We start from the raw sequence: 20,134 nt of genomic DNA, 5'->3' as shown, positions 1-20,134 counted from the left end.
TACAACATCCTCGGAAGAACCCACAAAAGGGCAAGGAAAACTCACACCCAGTGGGCAGGGAGAATTCACATCCAGTGGGACGCCAGTGACAATGCTGACTATGAGAAACCTTGGAGAGGACCTCAGATGTGGGCAACCCCCCCCCTCTAGGGGACCGAAAGCAATGGATGTCGAGCGGGTCTAACATGATACTGTGAAAGTTCAATCCATAGTGGCTCCAAGACAGCAGTGAGAGTCCCGTCCACAGGAAACCATCTCAAGCGGATCAGCAGCGTAGAGATGTCCCCAACCGATACAGGCGAGCGGTCCATCCAGGGTCCCGACGAGCGGTCCATCCTGGGTCTCGACTCTGGACAGTCAGTACTTCATCCATGGTCATCGGACCGGACCCCCTCCACAAGGGAGGGGGGGACATAGGAGAAAGAAAAGAAAAGAAGCGGCAGATCAACTGGTCTAAAAAGGAGGTCTATTTAAAGGCTAGAGTATACAGATGAGTTTTAAGGTGAGACTTAAATGCTTCTACTGAGGTAGCATCTCGAACTGTTACCGGGAGGGCATTCCAGAGTACTGGAGCCCGAACGGAAAACGCTCTATAGCCCGCCGACTTTTTTTGAGCTCTAGGAATCACTAATAAGCCGGAGTCTTTAACCCATTCACACACTGATGGAGGGAGCTGCCATTAAGGCGCTAACCAGCACCCATCAGGAGCAAGGGTGAAGTGTCTTGCTCAGGACACAACGGACGTGACGAGGTTGGTACTAGGTGGGGATTGAACCAGGGACCCTCGGGTTGCGCACGGCCACTCTCCCACTGGGCCACGCCGTCCAAGATCCAATGCAAACACGAGAGACTCATCAAGCGGACCACGCCCACTCTCCGCCGCAGCCGACGGCAGGCCACACCTGAGGCTAATGAAGGAGGGCAGTATAAAGATGGCCGACGCTGACTCCTCGATGTCGGAACGTAAACTACCTTTGTAAGCTGCGTGTCTCTGACTACCTCCTGATCTCGCTCATTGCCTATGTCCTTGTGCCCCTTGTGTTTTCCCTGATCCCTGTTTCTCCTGATCTTCCCACAGTGTCGTGTTACCACCGCTGTTTCCCTTCTGGACCCATCTTGCCTTCCCGGATCCTCGACCTTGTTATGGACTTTGGACCCGCTCTCCTGCCTCTGACCCCGTTTGGACTTTAGACTCTCTCTTGCGTATTCCCTTCCGGATTTGGACGCCATCCAACCAACACGCACCTCAACAGCCCTCACGGTATTCATATATGATAATTCAACACATAGTAGCATACACACTCCACACAATCATCAAAGTTTCAATCAATCAATCAATCAATGTTTACTTACATAGCCCTAAATCACTAATGTCTCAAAGGGCTGCACAAACCACTACCACATCCTCGGTAGGCCCACATAAGGGCAAGGAAAACTCACACCCAGTGGGACGTCAGTGACAATGATGACTATGAGAACCTTGGAGAGGAGGAAAGCAATGGATGTCGAGCGGGTCTAACATGATACTGTGAAAGTTCAATCCATAATGGATCCAACACAGTCGCGAGAGTCCAGTCCAAAGCGGATCCAACACAGCAGCGAGAGTCCCGTTCACAGCGGAGCCAGCAGGAAACCATCCCAAGCGGAGGCGGATCAGCAGCGCAGAGATGTCCCCAGCCGATACACAGGCGAGCAGTACATGGCCACCGGATCGGACCGGACCCCCTCCACAAGGGAGAGTGGGACATAGGAGAAAAAGAAAAGAAACGGCAGATCAACTGGTCTAAAAAGGGAGTCTATTGAACGGCAAATCTGTAGAATCAAATTTAAATCTTATTTCAAAGTCTATTGAACCTGACATCCCGTTGCTGTGCCGTTTCCTTCCCCAGTAGAAACCCTAACAACAAGACCGGGAATACACATCACTCATTTCCATACCGTCTTGGATATCGTACGGTCAATGGGACGTAACAAACTATTCCATTCGCCTACGTATCATTCCGCAAAAAATCCAATGCCCAAACAAAGAATCACAATTATGGGTACTGAGTGTCTGTGCTTTTTTTTTCTTCTTTTTAAAAAAAAATTGATTACATCTGCAGAATACGCCAACATGGGTCCAAAGAAGCTGAGAACACTTTTTAAAGCTATCATCCGCATAGCCTCTCTCTGACGAGTTGTTGCATTCTGGTTTGATTGATTGATTGATACTTTTATTAGTAGATTGCACAGCACAGTACATATTCCGTACAATTGACCACTAAATGGTAACACCCCAATAAGTTTTTCAGCTTGTTTAAGTCGGGGTCCACGTTAATCAATTCATGGTACAAATATATACTATCAACATAATACAGTCATCACACAAGTTAATCATCATAGTATGTACATTGAATTATTTACATTATTTACAATCCGGGGGGTGGGATGAGGAGCTTTGGTTGATATCAGTACTTCAGTCATCAACAATTGCATCAACAGAGAAATGTGGACATTGAAACAGTGTAGGTCTTATTTAGTAGGATATGTACAGCCAGCAGAGAACATAGTGAGTTCACATAGCATAAGAACAAGTATATACATTAGAAGTACATTTGAGTTGTTTATAATCCGGGGAGATGGGATGTGAATGGAGGAGGGTATTAGTAAAGTGTTGAAGTTGCCTGGAGGTGTTGTTTTAGAGCGCTTTTGAAGGAATATAGAGTGTTGGTGTTGGTGTCATGACTTGTTATGACAGGTTTGGACTTTATTTATGTTCCTGTTTTTTTATATTGTTTCCATTCCAGCGCTCTTATTTTAAGTACCAATCCCCGTTTTTTTCCTTTTACCACCTATTCTCCAGTCCGAGCGATGACATCCTCACCTGTCCCTGATTGGCAATCAGGACACACCAGATCATTGCTTGATCTTTGTAGCTCCAAGCAGCATAGTGCGTCCTGTGATGCTACGCAGTGCCCCTTTGTGGTGGTGTAAGGAAGTCATTTCAGTTAGAAAAGCCTCCGTTTTCTATTGGTTGTCATTTTCAACTGATGTAGGTCAGAGAAGCCATCTTGTTTTTCCATTGTGTATGAGACAATGTGTTCTACAAACATCTCCCTCTCAAGCTTTGCATCCGTCGTTGTTGAGCCTTGAAGAAGCGTTCTAAGTGTACCCACTATTCAAAATGTAAAATTTTTGCAGTTCTTCGATTGTGTATATATATGTCTTAGACCAGGGGTCACCAAAGCGGTGCCCGCGGGCACCAGCTAGCCCGTAAGGACCAGATGAGTAGCCTGCTGGCCTGTTCTAAAAATAGCTCAAATAGCAGCACTTACCAGTGAGCTGCCTCTATTTTTTAAATGTTATATATTTACTCGCAAGCTGGTCTCACTTTGCTCGACATTTTTAATTCTAAGAGAGACAAAACTCAAATAGAATTTGAAAATCCAAGAACATATTTTAAAGACTCGGTCTTCACTTGTTTAAATAAATTCATTTATTTTTTTTATTTTGCTTCTTATAACTTTCAGAAAGAGAATTTTAGAGAAAAAATACAACCTTAAAAATGATTTTAGGATTTTTAAACACATATACCTTTTAAATTCCTTCCTCTTCTTTCCTCACACTTTATATCGGTATAGCTCGGTTGGTAGAGTGGCCGTGCCAGCAACTTGAGGGTTGCAGGTTCAATTCCCGCTTCAGCCATCCTAGTCTCTGCCGTTGTGTCCTTGGGCAAGACACTTTACCCACCTGCTCCCAGTGCCACCCACACTGGTTTAAATGTAACTTAAATATTGGGTTTCACTATGTAAAGCGCTTTGAGTCACGTGAGAAAAAGCGCTATATAAATATAATTCACATTCACATATCAATGTTCAAGTAAATTTATTTTTTTAATGTAAATAATAATAAATACATTGTAATTTAATTCTTCATTTTAGCTTCTGTTTTTTCGACGAAGAATATTTGTGAAATATATCTTTCAACTTATTATGATTAATATTAAAAACAATTATTCTGGCAAATCTGGAAAATCTGTAGAATCAAATGTAAATCTTATTTCAAAGTCTTTTGAATTCCTTTTAAAAAATGTTGTTCTGGAAAATCCAGAATACATAATGATTTGTTAGAAATATAGCTTGCAGATTGGATTTTAACCTATTTAAAACATGCCATCAACATTTTTAAATTAATCTTAATCAGGAAAAATAACTAATTGTGTTCCCTAAATTCTTTTTTTAATTTTCTTTTTAGCTAGTTTTTCTCATAATATTTTTCGGTTGAATTTTGAATTTTAAAGAGTCGAAATTGAAGACGAACTCTGTTTCATAATTCCATTTTAATTTTTTTCTTGTTTTCGCCTCTTTTAAACCGTTCAATTAAGTGTTTTTTTCATCACTTATTCTCTACAAAAAACCTTCCTTAAAAGGAAAAAAAATGACAGACAAAAAAACCAATTTTTTTCTATATATAGATTTATTTATTAAAGGTAAAATGAGCACATTGGCTATTTCTGGCAATTTGTTTAAGTGTGTATCAAACTGGTAGCCCTCTGCATTAATCAGTACCCAAGAAGTAGCTCTTGGTTTCAAAAAGGTTGGTGACCCCTGTCTTAGACCATATAAGCTAATGCTAAAAGTTAACACAACTGTTTTCTTTGCTCTGTATTTTGACCTAATGTAAACATTGAACACATTTTATACATAAAACAACACAGTTTGTGTATGTCTTTCAGTTTCAGAATATTTTTTTTTCCTTCCGCACACTTGTTTTGTTTACTAAATACATTTTACCTGCCATCTGTCTGCTTCCAACAACACTCAACTGTTACGTAATATGTGTTGTGACCCCAAGATACAGAGGCGGAATGGGAAACTCTCGTAAAACTTATTTGTTAACAGAAACACAGATGTAGTGCAGCAGGGAAGTGCACAGGAAGCACAGAGAAAACTTTGCACAATCAGGCAAAAAGCACAAAAGCCAAACAATGAGCCTCGAAGACCGGGTTTACATTTAAAGCATCCTGATTGGCAACCGAGATCAGGTGTGTCCTGCCTGCCAATCAGGGACAGGTGAAGAAATAGTGGCGAAAGGAGGCGAACACAGATAAGAACGCTGCACAGGAAATAAAACAAAATACCAGAAACTAAGACGTTCAAACGAAATGTGATGTTAAATAATTATTCTATAAACAATCTGATATATCTGCAATATCACTAAGCTTTCGAACTTAGTTGTACCTACTCAGTGGCCTAGTGGTTAGAGTGTCCGCCCTGAGATCGGTAGGTCGTGAGTTCAAATCTCAGCCGAGTCATACCAAAGACTATAAAAATGGGACCCATTACCACCCTGCTTTGCACTCAGCATTAAGTATTTTAGATGAAAATAGCACTTTAGATCCATTTCAGTCTGGATACAAAGCTTTGCACAGTACTGAATCTGCACTTTTAAAGGTTTTTAATGACTTGCTTTTAATGTCTGATTCTGGCAGCTCTGCCATTTTAGTGCTTTTAGATCTTACAGCTGCCTTTGACACAGTCCACCACACAATTATTTTAGACCGCCTGAGAGACTGTGTGGGTGTCAGGGGGACTGTGTTAGAGTGGTTCAGATCTTACCTGTCTGAGAGGTCCTTCTCTGTCAGGCTGGGGGACGCCACCTCCTCTTCTGCCCCGCTTTACTGTGGTGTCCCCCAAGGATCTATTTTAGGCCCCATCCTGTTCGCTCTTTATCTCCTCCCTCTTGGAGATATTTTTAAGAAACATGGAGTGTTTTATCACTTTTATGCAGATGACTGCCAAATTTATATGCCGATTTCAAAAAGCCACGGCCCCCTGACCCCCCTTCTTAACTGTCTATGTGACGTCAAGGCTTGGTTAGCCCAGAATGTTTTAATAATGAATGAGGGAAAAACGGAAATTTTAGTTTTTGGTCCGGCCCTCACTGACTTGGGACCGTTGCAACATGATGTGCGTCCCAAAGTCACCAGCCTTGGCGTCACTATAGACAGCCATTTTAAACTAGACAAACAAGTCAATGGCGTTTTAAAATCGTGTTTTTATCACCTTCGTCTTTTAGTAAAGGTTAAACCCTTTTTATCTTTTAACCTTTTTGAACAAGTGGTGCATGCTTTTATTTCAAGTGGCCTGGACTACTGCAATGCACTTTATGCTGGCATTAGCCAAAAAGCTCTCTCCCGGTTGCAGTTAGTCCAGAACGCGGCAGCACGACTTTTAACAGGGGCCAGGAAACGCCAGCATATAACCCCAATTCTTCAGAGTTTGCACTGGCTCCCTTTTCATTTTAGAATTGATTTTAAAACATTGCTGTTTGTTTTTAAATCTTTACATGGACTGGCACCTCAATATATCTCGGACCTCATCCAAATTTACATTCCTGCGCGCGCTCTGAGGTCCGAGAGCCAGTTCCAGCTCGTGGTGCCCAAGACCAGACTTAAGACCAGGGGAGACAGGACCTTCTCTGTGGTCGGCCCTAAGCTCTGGAACATTCTGCCCCTCCATGTTCAAACTGCTTCCACAGTGGAGTGTTTTAAGTCTCGTCTTAAGACCCACTTTTATTCTTTGGCTTTTAACACTACGTGAGTTGTGTGGTCCTCTGTTGTCCTCTGTGTTTTTTATACACTTTGATTTCTATTTTACTGTTTTAATTGATTTTACCCTTTAAAATAGTTTGTAATCATATTTGTTTTTATATTGTTTTTATTGGTTTTATTTTTATTCATTTTTTGTTTTATTCAGTCATTGGTGGAGCATAATATTGTTTTTAACATGGCTGTGCAGCACTTTGGAAACGTTATTGTTGTTTAAATGTGCTATATAAATAAAGTGGATTGGATTGGATTGGATTGTTTGGAATTGGGGGTTAAATCACCATAAAATGATTCCTGGGCGCGGCACCACTGCTGCCCACTGCTCCCCTCACTTCCCAGGGGGTGATTAAGGGTGATGGGTCGAATGCAGAGGAATAATTTCGCCACATCTAGTATGTGTGCGACAATCATTGGTACTTTAATTTAAATTTAACTTAAAAATCTCCTTCCGCATCTGTCCCTGACAGTCGCATTTCAGGCTGGTCGTTCTAGAAACACTCTGTGGAAACTAACCACGCCCACACTGCTTGGTGCCTCGTCTGAGCTACTGTGACTTAGATCAATGGTCCCCAACCACCGGGCCGCAGAAGATTTTTTTTACAAAAAAAAATATTCTATTAAATCAACATAAACTACACAATATACACTTACATCCATCCATTTTCTACCGCTTGTTCCCTTTTTTGGGGTCGCGGGGGGAGCTGGCGCCTATCTCAGCTACAATCGGGCGGAAGGCGGGGTACACCCTGGACAAGTCGCCACCTCATCGCAGGGCCAACACAGATAGACAGACAACATTCACACACTAGGGCCAATTTAGTGTTGCCAATCAACCTATCCCCAGGTGCATGTCTTTGGAAGTGGGAGGAAGCCGGAGTACCCGGAGGGAACCCACGCATTCACGGGGAGAACATGCAAACTCCACACAGAAAGATCCCGAGCCTGGATTTGAACCCAGGACTGCAGGACCTTCGTATTGTGAGGCAGACGCACTAACCCCTCTGCCACCGTGAAGCCTATATAACCCTACACTTACAATTAGTGCAAAAACCACAAAAACCTCCCTTTTCATGACAAAAACGTCCCTTTTTTATGACAAAGAAGAAAAAAATAATTATTAACAAATTATTAAGCATTGACCGGTCCGCGGATACAAAAAAGGTTGGGGACCACTGACTTAGATGACCATGGTAACTAATTAGTTGACCATGATAACTAACTACATTACCATAGTAACTAATTAGATGACCATGGTAACTAACTAGATTACCATAGTAACTAGTACATCATGCATAAGCGCAGATTCAAACCATTGAAATACTTTGTATAGTTCAAGACTTACGGTCATTTTAAAACAAAACACTGCACATCATAATGGCGGCTAAAATTTTGATCCTCAAGATCTAAAAAAAATATTTTTGAATGTCCGGCGGGGCACATTGAAAAACTTAACGGTCCGCATGCGGACCCAGGCCTTAAATTGCCAATGTCTGCTCTAGGCAGCCGCATAAATCTGGCAAACAGCTCCTTTAATCCAAAGTAATGTAGATTAAAATAGTTGTCAAATCATCCATCCATCTTCTTCCGCTTATCCGAGGTCGGGTCGCGGGGGCAGCAGCCTAAGCAGGGAAGCCCAGACTTCCCTCTCCCCAGCCACTTCAACCAGCTCTTCCCTGGGGATCCCGAGGCGTTCCCAGGCCAGCCGGGAGACATAGTCTTCCCAACGTGTCCTGGGTCTTCCCCGTGGCCTCCTACCGGTTGGACGTGCCCTAAACACCTCCCTAGGGAGGCGTTCGGGTGGCATCCTGACCAGATGCCCGAACCACCTCATCTGGCTCCTCTCAATGTGAAGGAGCGGCGGCTTTACTTTGAGTTCCTCCCGGATGGCAGAGCTTCTCACCCTATCTCTAAGGGAGAGACCCGCCACACGGCGGAGGAAACTCATTTGGGCCGCTTGTACCCGTGATCTTATCCTTTCGGTCATGACCCAAAGCTCATGACCATAGGTGAGGATGGGAACGTAGATCGACCGGTAAATTGAGAGCTTTGCCTTCCGGCTCAGCTCCTTCACCACAACGGATCGGTACAACGTCCGCATTACTGAAGACGCTGCACCGATCCGCCTGTCGATCTCACGATCCACTCTTCCCTCACTCGTGAACAAGACTCCTAGGTACTTGAACTCCTCCACTTGGGGCAGGGTCTCCTCCCCAACCCGGAGATGGCATTCCACCCTTTTCCGGGCGAGAACCATGGACTCGGACTTGGAGGTGCTGATTCTCATTCCGGTCGCTTCACAACCGATCCAGTGAGAGCTGAAGATCCCGGTCAGATGAAGCCATCAGGACCACATCATCTGCAAAAAGCAGAGACCTAATCCTGCGGTCACCAAACCGGAACCCCTCAACGCCTTGACTGCGCCTAGAACTTTTTGTTGTCAAATCAACCTTAAATTAATGCCAAAAAAACTGTTAGAACCTATGAAGGCTGGATGAAGGCCAGCTGAGAAGAAATAACGTGAAGCTCCCTGGAGTATAAAATTGATGCAAGAAGATGACTGGAACACTAATAGCTGAAAAAGACGCCGTCTCCACATAATATACGATAAGATTTTTTACAGCACGGAGACCTTAATTACAGCATCCGAGTGCCAGCTGGTAAGACTCCAAACCCCACAATTTATCCGAGAGTCTGAATATGCTTTTGATACTTTACATGTTCAGTAGCTGCTGCCGTTTTGCTCAGCATTGTGACACACGGTAGTGTCAGTCATTGTTTTAAGTGGACGGCAGAGATGTCCGATAATGGCTTTTTTGCCGCTATCCGATATTGTCCAACTCTTAATTACCGATTCCGATATCAACCGATACCGTTATACACAGTCGTGGAATTAACACATTATTATGCCTAATTGTGTTGTGATGTCCCGCTGGATGCATTAAACAATCTTACGAGGCTTTCCGAAATAAATCAACTCGAGTTATGGCAAAAAATGCCAACATGGCACTGCCATATTTATTATTGAAGTCACAAAGTGCATTATTTTTTTTTTAACATGCTTCAAAACATAGCATGGAATTTGGAACGGGGTTTAGGTGGGGGTGGGGGTTGTATATTGTAGCGTCCCGGAAGAGATAGTGCTGCAAGTGGTTCTGGGTATTTGTTCCGTTGTGTTTATGTTGTATTACAGTGCGGATGTTCTCCCGAAATGTGTTTGTCATTATTGTTTAGTGTGGGTTCACAGTGTGGCGCATATTTGTAACAGTGTTTAAGTTGTTTATACGGCCACCCTCAGTGTGACCTGTATGGCTGTTGACCATGTATGTGTTACATTCACTTGTGTGTGTGAAAAGCCTGGGTCGGCACTCAAAGGCAGTGCCTTTAAGGTTTATTGGCACTTTGTACTCCTCCTACGTCCGTGCAAACAGCGGCATTTTAAACAGTCATAAATGTTCCTTTTTGAAAACAGATACTGATAATTTTGGAACCGATACCGATAATTTCCGATATAACATTTCAAAGCATTTATCAGCCGATAATATCGGCAGTCTGATATTATCGAACATCCCGAGTAAATGGCCCATCAAATCCTAAATAACACTGCATCAGCGCCACTTAGGCACTTTTCCCAGTTTAGAGCTGCTGTGCCAACTATAAACACACGAGCCTCCACCAGGGGGCAGTGTAGCGCACCCATATGCACAATCAGCCTTTTCATATAAAGCGATAAAAGAATGGAACGACCTCACAACAAACTTGAAAAGTCTAACAGATTATGAATGGAAGCATGGTGTCAATGGTTAGTGGATTTTGAGGAAATGTAGTGGTATCTCACTTTTTATAAATACCCCACTTTTATACGGTTTGGTTTTGGACAAAAAAAGTTTTCATATACAATCGCGTTTATCGTATATCTCTGACATCATCGCTAGTTGACTCTGTAAGTATTAGCCAACTACCACGGTTACACTAGTCAGTGTCAACAACGCTGTAGGCACTTCCTGAATGTTTCAAACCACACATTGCATTTCCGGACTCATATTATGTATCATATACAAAAATATAAATAATTCTTTAAAAGGCTGAGAAATACAAATAAAGTAAGAAATAGCACAGTAGCTAAAGGCAGTACTGCTCCTAAATGAATGTGCTGCCGGGCACAAAATACGGGGTGGATGAAAAGCTCGTAGATGGAGCATATTTTTATTCAGTCTGAGGTAAAGAAATCGAAAAGTTTGTACAATTAAGGGTTCGTAAATCGAGGTTGCAGGGAAAAGCTGCTCTAGCATTCGTACAATTTGGTCTTCGTCTGAACTTTTGGAACGGATTACTAGCAAAAGCCGAGGTATTAATCTAAGGTATTGTGTCTGTCCATACAGACTCTAAATTAGGGGTGTCAAACCTACGGCCCGAGGGCCGGATTAGGCCTGCGAACAGGTTTTATCCGGCCAGCTGGATGAGTTTGCCAAGTATAAAAATGTACCTGAAATTTTTGAATGAAATAAACAGCTGTTCTAAATGTGTCCACTGGATGTCGCAATAGCAATTCTTTGTATCTTTTTAGATGATACCACATATGTACCATATAGTACTACCATATAGTACATCCATCCATCATCTTCCGCTTATCCGAGGTCGGGTCGCGGGGGCAGCAGCCTAAGCAGGGAAGCCCAGACTTCCCTATCTCCAGCCACTTCGTCTAGCTCTTCCCGGGGGATCCCGAGGCGTTCCCAGGCCAGCCGGGAGACATAGTCTTCCCAACGTGTCCTGGGTCTTCCCCGTGGCCTCCTACCAGCTGGACGTGCCCTAAACACCTCCCTAGGGAGGCGTTCGGGTGGCATCCTGACCAGATGCCCGAACCACCTCATCTGGCTCCTCTCCATGTGGAGGAGCAGCGGCTTTACTTTGAGTTCCTCCCGGATGGCAGAGCTTCTCACCCTATCTCTAAGGGAGAGGAGGAAACTCATTTGGGCCGCTTGTACCCGTGATCTTATCCTTTCGGTCATGACCCAAAGCTCATGACCATAGGTGAGGATGGGAACGTAGATCGACCGGTAAATTCAGAGCTTTGCCTTCCAGCTCAGCTCCTTCTTCACCACAACGGATCGGTACAACGTCCGCATTACTGAAGACGCCGCACCGATCCGCCTGTCGATCTCACGATCCACTCTTCCCCCACTCGTGAACAAGACTCCTAGGTACTTGAACTCCTCCACTTGGGGCAGGGTCTCCTCCATATAGTACAGTAGAGGAAAATGATCAAACTACAATAATATTATACTTTAATTTGATTTTGACATAACGGCGTGGCGCAGTGGGAGAGTGGCCGTGCGCAACCCGAGGGGCCCTGGTTCAAATCCCACCCAGTACCAACCTCGTCACGTCCGTTGTGTCCTGAGCAAGACACTTCACTCTTGCTCCTGATGGGTGCTGGTTGGCGCCTTGCATGGCAGCTCCCTCCATCAGTGTGTGAATGTGTGTGTGAATGGGTGAATGTGGAAGTAGTGTCAAAGCGCTTTGAGTATCTTGAAGGTAGAAAAGCGCTATACAAGTGCAACCCATTTATTTATTTAACTTTTTCATCTCGATAGAATGAAAATGAACACCAAGGAGTTGACTGATGAACATTATCACATTATTTATTCAGAAAATATAAATAATGACAAAAAAAAGATAGAATACTATCAACCACAACATATAAGTGTAATAAACAACATTTTGATTCGTACAATTTCAGAATGTGCTTTTTCTATTTTTAAACAAATAAACTAATCTGAAGTTGTCTTTATTTTTAAGTTATCATGCCGTGATTTTACCAGTCCGGCCCACTTGGGAGTAGATTTTTCTCCATGTGGCCCCCGATTTAAAATGAGTTCGACACCCCTGCCCTAAATGATGCATTTAACGTATGCACATTGTTAAATAAATACATTCAGAGCGGCACTTCAATCGTCTAGTACCACAACTTACGAGTATTTTTAAGATACAAGCTGTCTCGCTGCTTTTTGTTATGTTTTAGATTGCCCGCAAACATTTGAGGTATGAATTGTTCCCGGTGCCAGAGATCTAAGGAGAGCGCGGAAAAGGGAAAAGCGGACGACACCCGTTGAATCAGAACGAAAACAAAACATCAAAAGCATGAACGGCGTCAGAGCTGACCCGGTAAGTCTGCACCACCCCCAGAGTCAGCAGAATCCAGGCTCTACGCCTAAACACTTCATCCAAACTGCAGACGTTAATCCCCTAAAATACGGCTCCCCAATGATCTGTCCCATGTGTTTCGGTTCATTCTTTTCTCCCAACTCTACAAACTGAACGTTTGAACTTTAGCTTTGTTTATTGGATGTTATGCAGAAATACTCGACATGTCTGTTGCTGTCAACTCTGACCTCTCCGGTCCGTCACTCAAAGACATCTGTGTGCAACATAAACAACAACAACAACAGTTCCTGTTAAACGCAGCCCTAACCTGTACATTATTATATAACTACTATTATTATCATTACTATAACTACTGTATTTGTTTGTTGTACGTATACTTGCACACCTCTAGACCGCCTATATTGTAGCGTCCCGGAAAAGTTAGTGCTGCAAGGGATTATGGGTATTTCTTCTGTTGTGTCTATGTTGTCTTACGGTGCGGGTGTTCTCCGGAAATGTGTTTGTCATTCTTGTCTGGTGTGGGTTCACACTGCGGCGCATAATTGTAACAGTGTTAAAGTTGTTTATACGGCCACCCTCAGTGTGACCAGTATGGCTGTTGCCCAAGTATGCCTTGCATTCACTTGTGTGTGACTAAAGTCATAGTAATATGTGACTGGGCCGGCACGCTGTTTGTATAGAGGAAAAGCAGATGTGACGACAGGATGTGTGTAGTGTGTGTAGTGTTTCCTGTCAGCGCTCTTATTTTGTCGGTTCCCTGTCTTTCTCCCTTAGTGCTGTGTTACCCCTCAGCTGCGGCTGATTGGCGCCTGGCCACACCTGGTGTCAATCAGTCCGCTCCTATTTAGACCTGTCTTCCTATCCAGTCACTGCTGGATTATTGTATTTTATTGCATGTCGCACTTGTCATTGCTACCTGTCGTGTCGTATCTTGTCGTGTCAATACAGCGTTGTAGTAAGCTACGTTTGGTAGCGGTGTTTAGCTCACTGTCTTTTGTTCCCTGCTTCCAGTTTGTTTTCTAAGTACAAGTACAACTTTTCCATGCTAAAGTTCCTTTTTGTTTTCTAGCTCCCATGCTAGCTCTCTTAGTTTGTTATCCGCCCACGTGCGTGCTTTTTGTTTGGTTTTGTTGTAGTATTTTATATTAAAACCATGTTTCCTTATTCAATGCCTGCCTCCGTCTCTGCATCTTGGGGTTCGTCACAAACATACTCCGACACTCAGGTCAGCATGCGGCTGTTAAGGGGTGAAGGTTTCAAGTGAGAGAGGGCGCTAAAGCCAGTGCCTTAAATGCACGCCCCCCAATATTGTTGTTCGGGTGGAAATCGGGAGAAATTCGGGAGAATGGTTGCCCCGGGAGATTTTCGGGGGGGAGCAACTGAAAGTCTCTCGCAAAAATCGGGAGGGTTGGCAAGTATGGTTGTACGTTCTATTGTTTAAAACAATATTTATTAAAGGCGGACAAAAATTTTTTGGTGTACTTTTGCATATCATTCACAATCCTTATGTACGACAAGAACAAGGCTGTTTTTAAATTAAATTCATTCTAACTCATAAATAGACGCTAGCAAAGTTGGCTAAAAATAAAGCTAATGAACGTCATCACGTCTATTGCGCCTATATAGCCAGCACACACCAAAAAACGTAAATATACTCTATTTACATTCCCTGAGAAAAATATTAAAGTATTAGCGATATTGCACGGAAAATTTCTCTGCCAGTTTCCATTCTTCTTTTGTGTTTCTGGACCTGCGGTTCCCACACAATTTTGCAACATTGTTTGTCAACACTGTCTGCTCTCATTTTCTCGCACATTTGACCCTCCGATGTTCTGTGTACCTACACTCTGTCCTCCTCCTGTCTAGGCCTGCTGTGTGTGTGTGTGTGTGTGTGTGTGTGGTACACAGAACATCAATGTGTGGTACACAGAACATCAATGTGGGGTACACAGAACATCAATGTGAGGAGGCGCAATCTAATTCAGGTGCGTGGCTCACACACCGGGAAACTATTAAAAATTCTCCTGATGCTGCATAAAAGGGGAGAAAGAGGAGAAATCGGGGCGGAAGGACTTTGAGAGCCTGCAAGAACGGACGAAGAGCGGCAGCAGCGAAAGAGAGGGAGAACAGCGCACGAGAGACGACGACGCGGCCGCCTGAAAGAGCAACCGAGGAGCGAGCAGCGTAGAGGAGCTGAAAGAGCGATCCGATCTGCAGAAATGCTTTATTGAAAAATAAAGAGTCAAACCTTGTGCAAAAGCGATGTCCTTCCTGGGTGGTCAGTGGAACCAGAGTGGCGACAGTCCACACTTCTATTAGCTCTGGGTCCAATGGACCCGGACATCTTATATGTAATACAAATTTGTGGGTGGGGGTGTATGGTTTGTGGTGTTCGGGTCTCTGGGACCCGTATTCATGTATCTAATGTCTTTTGTGTTCTTTGATGTTTCCCTCATACACATATAATTATGTGTGCTATGACTATGAGATTTTTTTCCCCTTGGCCCCAGACTGGAGCCCCTCTCCAGGGGCCCAGGCTTAAACTGAATATCCCCCCCCCTCACAGCAATTACCTGTATCTCACTTTTTTTGTAAGGGGCGCCAAAAGTTAAGGTCAAGCAAAAATAATTTATGTGTGTGAATGTCTAACATAGGGATTGTGAATAAAAGGAAAAAAGTTCCCCTAACTAAAAGTTTGTTTTTCTTTTAAAAAGCTTGTACTGTATTTTTTTTTGGGGGGGGGGGCAAGCACGGATTAAACTAATTTCAATGTATTTAAATGGGAAGCTCTCTGAGAGGAGCTAGATTAGGTGGTTCAGGCATCTGGTTAGGATGCCACCCGAACGCCTCCTTGGGGAGGTGTTTAGGGTACGTCCGACCGATGGGCCACGGGGAAGACCCAGGACACGTTGGGAAGACTCCGGGAGGAGCTGGAAGAAGTGGCTGGGGAGTGGGAAGTCTGGGCTTCCCTGCTTAGGCTGCTGCCCCCGCGACCTGACCTCAGATAAGCGGAAGAAAATGGATGGATGGAGGCTCTTATGTGAGATAAAAGTGATTTCAGCTGCGATCTCCAACATGAAACCAATTGAGCTTTTAAGTTGAGGTACTAATGTACTAAAACATAAATAAATAAAAATACGTACTACAACATAAATAAAAATAAGTACTATCTTTGTGAACACATAATTAGACACCTCTTTAATTGGACTTTGCAGGTGACTATCAATTAGCATAGTTGGCATCATACAACATATACTTAAGCCAATAATAATAATTTGCTTTTTTTTTTTACCTGGTCCTGCTCCCCTCCTCCTTCCTCGTCGTAGTTGAGCACGTTCTCCCGGATGTCCTCCCACTCGCCGTGCTGCGCGGACACATGGTACACGCCCTTTTTGAGGCCCTTGTGTCTCCTCCAGCACGAGTACAGAAAGAGGCCCAGCATCAAAACTGAGGGATGCCAAAGAGGAGGTTAACCCACGCACATAATCATAACGAGGTTCTAAATACAAAATATTCATGTAATGAGTGACGTAACCGTGCAGAGTTTATTTCACATGTTATGTAACAGAGTAGTTCTCAAACTTTTATCACCGAGTACCGCCTCAGAAAACACTTGGCGCTCGAAGTACCACCATAATGACTAACACTAAAATACAGTACCGAGTAGGCCTAAGTATTCATTAAAAACAAGGCAGAGGGTTTTTGTTTTTTAACAACCATGTTTAATATGTTTGGCCACTGCAATATTATGTCAGGCTTGCCACTGACAGTTTGTCTGCGTTTTAGTTTTTTGTTAGTTTTTTTTTTTAGTTTTGTGGGTTCTTCCGAGGATGTTGTAGTCGTAATGATTTGTGCAGTCCTTTGAGACATTTGTGATTTGGGGCTATATAAATAAACATTGATTGATTGATTTTTTTCCTCTGCATTTGTCTTGGTTTCCTCTTTGTTTAGTATTTCCTGTTTTAGTTCCTGTCAGAGCTCTTTTTTTGTCTGTTTCCTGTTTTTTTTCCCTGTGCGGTGTTTTCCCTCAGCTGCGGCTGATTGGTACCTGGCCACACCTTGATGTCAATCAGTCCGCTTCTATTTGAGCCTGTTTTTGTCCTCCAATCAGTTGCTGGATTATTGTCATTTTGACTTGTCTTATCGATGTTGTGTCGTGTCGCATCTTTGCAGCGTAGCGGGAAGCTATATTCAGTTAGATGTTTTTAGCTTACTGCTTTTTGTTCCCTGCTTCCAAGTTTGTTTTTATATTACATGTACGACTTCTGTTTCCTGCTCGATTCTTGCTAGCTTCCATGCTAAGTTCCTTTTTGTTTTCTAGCTCCCATGCTAGCTCCCTTAGTTTGTTATCCGCCCACGTGCGCTTTTTGTTTGTACCCTTTGTTTGATTTTGTCTTAGTCTCTTCATTAAATCATGTTTTCTCACTCCATGCCTGCCTCCATCTCTGCATCGTGGGGTTCGTCACAAACAAACCTTGACACATCACACACGGTTTGAACAGTAAACCTGGGTTTGAACCATTGTTGTCCCGATACCAATATTATCACATTTATTTTGATACTTTTCGGTACTTTTTGAAATAAAGGGTCCAAACAAAAAGGTTATTATTCGCTTTATTTTAAACAAATATTAGGGTACATTAAACATATGATTGTTATTGCAAGTTTTTCCTTAAGTAAAATAGTGAACATTCAAGACAACTTGTCTTTTAGTAGTAAGTAAACAAACAAAGGCTGCTGACATAAGCAGTAACATATTGTGTCATTTATCATTACATCATTTTGTCAACGTTATTAAGGACAAGTGGTAGAAAATTAATTATTAATTTACTTGTTCATTTACTGTTAATATCCGTTTACTCTCTCTTTTAAAGTCATCTTTCTACACTTCCGTTAATATGTAATAATCACTTGTTCTTCTATTGTTTGATACTTTACATTAGTTTTGGATTATACCACAAATTTGGGTATCAATCCGATACCAAGTAGTTACAGGATGTCAAACTTTGACTTGGATTAAGGTTTTTTGTTCGACGCAGAGGGAATTTGTCACGAGCGAGACGTGAATGTGAGTACATCTTTTTATTTTAACATTATAACTAACAAAAGACAAACAAAAAGCGCTCACAATGGAGGTACAAAACTTGGCTATGGAAACAAACACTTGCACTATGGCATAAACTATGGACATAAACAAAAGACTTAGCACAAAGGCAATTAACTATGAATTATAAACAAAAACTTACATGACATGGAACTGTGAACGAGGGCATGAAGGTAGGAACAGCATGGGTAAGTGAAGATGCCAGGACGAAGACAGAAAAAGAATGGCTTAAATAGCAGCTGTGATGAAAAACGGAAATGCTGATTATCGGTCCTGCTAGACACCGACCTCTATTTAATAATACAACTTTAACATTTGACAACCAAATAATAAAACAAGGTGACTCTGTAAAAAATTTGGGTATTATCTTCGACCCAACTCTCTCCTTTGAGTCACACATTAAAAGCGTTACTAAAACGGCCTTCTTTCATCTCCGTAATATCGCTAAAATTCGCTCCATTTTGTCCACTAAAGACGCCGAGATCATTATCCATGCGTTTGTTACGTCTCGTCTCGATTACTGTAACGTATTATTTTCGGGTCTCCCCATGTCTAGCATTAAAAGATTACAGTTGGTACAAAATGCGGCTGCTAGACTTTTGACAAGAACAAGAAAGTTTGATCACATTACGCCTGTACTGGCTCACCTGCACTGGCTTCCTGTGCACTTAAGATGTGACGTTAAGGTTTTACTACTTACGTATAAAATACTACACGGTCTAGCTCCATCCTATCTTGCCGATTGTATTTTACCATATGTCCCGGCAAGAAATCTGCGTTCAAAAGACTCCGGCTTATTAGTGATTCCTAGAGCCCAAAAAAAGTCTGCGGGCTATAGAGCGTTTTCCGTTCGGGCTCCAGTACTCTGGAATGCCCTCCCGGTAACAGTTCGAGATGCTACCTCAGTAGAAGCATTTAAGTCTCACCTTAAAACTCATCTGTATACTCTAGCCTTTAAATAGACCTCCTTTTTAGACCAGTTGATCTGCCGCTTCTTTCCTTTCTCCTATGTCCCCCCATCCCTTATGGAGGGGGTCCGGTCCGATGACCATGGATGAAGCACTGGCTGTCCAGAGTCGAGACCCAGGATGGACCGCTCGTCGGGACCCAGGATGGACCGCTCGCCTGTATCGGTTGGGGACATCTCTAGGCTGCTGATCCGCCTCCACTTGAGATGGTCTCCTGTGGACGGGACTCTCGCTGCTGTCTTGGATCCGCTTGAACTGAACTCTCGCGGCTGTGTTGGAGCCACTATGGATTGAACTTTCACAGTATCATGTTAGACCCGCTCGACATCCATTGCTTTCGGTCCCCTAGAGGGGGGGTTGCCCACATCTGAGGTCCTCTCCAAGGTTTCTCATAGTCAGCATTGTCACTGGCGTCCCACTGGATGTGAATTCTCCCTGCCCACTGGGTGTGAGTTTTCCTTGCCCTTTTGTGGGTTCTTCCGAGGATGTTGTAGTCGTAATGATTTGTGCAGTCCTTTGAGACATTTGTGATTTGGGGCTATATAAATAAACATTGATTGATTGATTGATGATTAGTGAAAACAGGTGTGAGGCTGAGGACAGGGACGTGACTAGGAGACCAGGTGAAACTAATGGGTTGGCATGGAGACGAAAACAAACCAAGAAGTGCAAGGACAGAACTAAATATCCAAAAAACTAAACATAACCTGACTAAACATGGCAAAAAAACAAAACATCATCTTAGAGGCGTGACACTGGATCATACTTTGGTCATAGTCAAAGTCCTCATGTATCCAGGAACATATTTCCTAAGTTCATAAACATAATATACATTAAAATAAAACAAAAAACGAAAGGAAATGTTGTGATGGCCGACTTGTCCAGGCTGTACGACGCCTTCCGCCCGAATTCGGTTGTCATAGGCTCTAGCACACCCCACGACCCCAAAAGGGACAAGCGGTAGAAAATAAATGGATGGATAGATTGTGTGATGCCAAAAAATATTGATGTCATCATAGTGGTATCGATTAGATACGTGCCTGTACTTGGTATCATTACTGTACAGTGGATTGAAGTGAATTATATTTATATAGCGCTTTTTCTCTAGTGACTCAAAGCGCTTTACATAGTGAAACCCAATAACTAAGTTACATTCAAACCAGTGTGGGTGGCACTGGGAGCAGGTGGGTAAAGTGTCTTGCCCAAGGACACAACGGCAGTGACTAGTACGGCGGAAGCGGGAATCGAACCGAGCTAAACCGCCCGATGTTAGGTGTTTGTTTACATGTTGATGCCGATGAGCTACGGTGT

At 43.1% G+C, this 20,134-nt stretch overlaps 1 protein-coding gene across 2 annotated transcripts in view; it reads right to left on the bottom strand.

Moving 5' to 3' along the window:
• LOC133563617 (neural-cadherin-like) overlaps positions 1 to 20,134 on the bottom strand; it is a 487,520-nt gene that overhangs the window by 23,274 nt on the left and 444,112 nt on the right. For both annotated transcript variants that reach the window (XM_061917839.1, XM_061917840.1), the window contains one exon: positions 16,044 to 16,198. In XM_061917839.1, the coding sequence (XP_061773823.1) occupies positions 16,044 to 16,198 (155 nt within the window). The remainder of the gene's footprint in view (positions 1 to 16,043; positions 16,199 to 20,134) is intronic.

This window comes from Nerophis ophidion, linkage group LG12 (assembly GCF_033978795.1).
Source record: "Nerophis ophidion isolate RoL-2023_Sa linkage group LG12, RoL_Noph_v1.0, whole genome shotgun sequence".
Lineage (NCBI taxonomy): Eukaryota > Metazoa > Chordata > Actinopteri > Syngnathiformes > Syngnathidae > Nerophis > Nerophis ophidion.
This window is presented reverse-complemented; position numbering and strand designations above follow the sequence as displayed.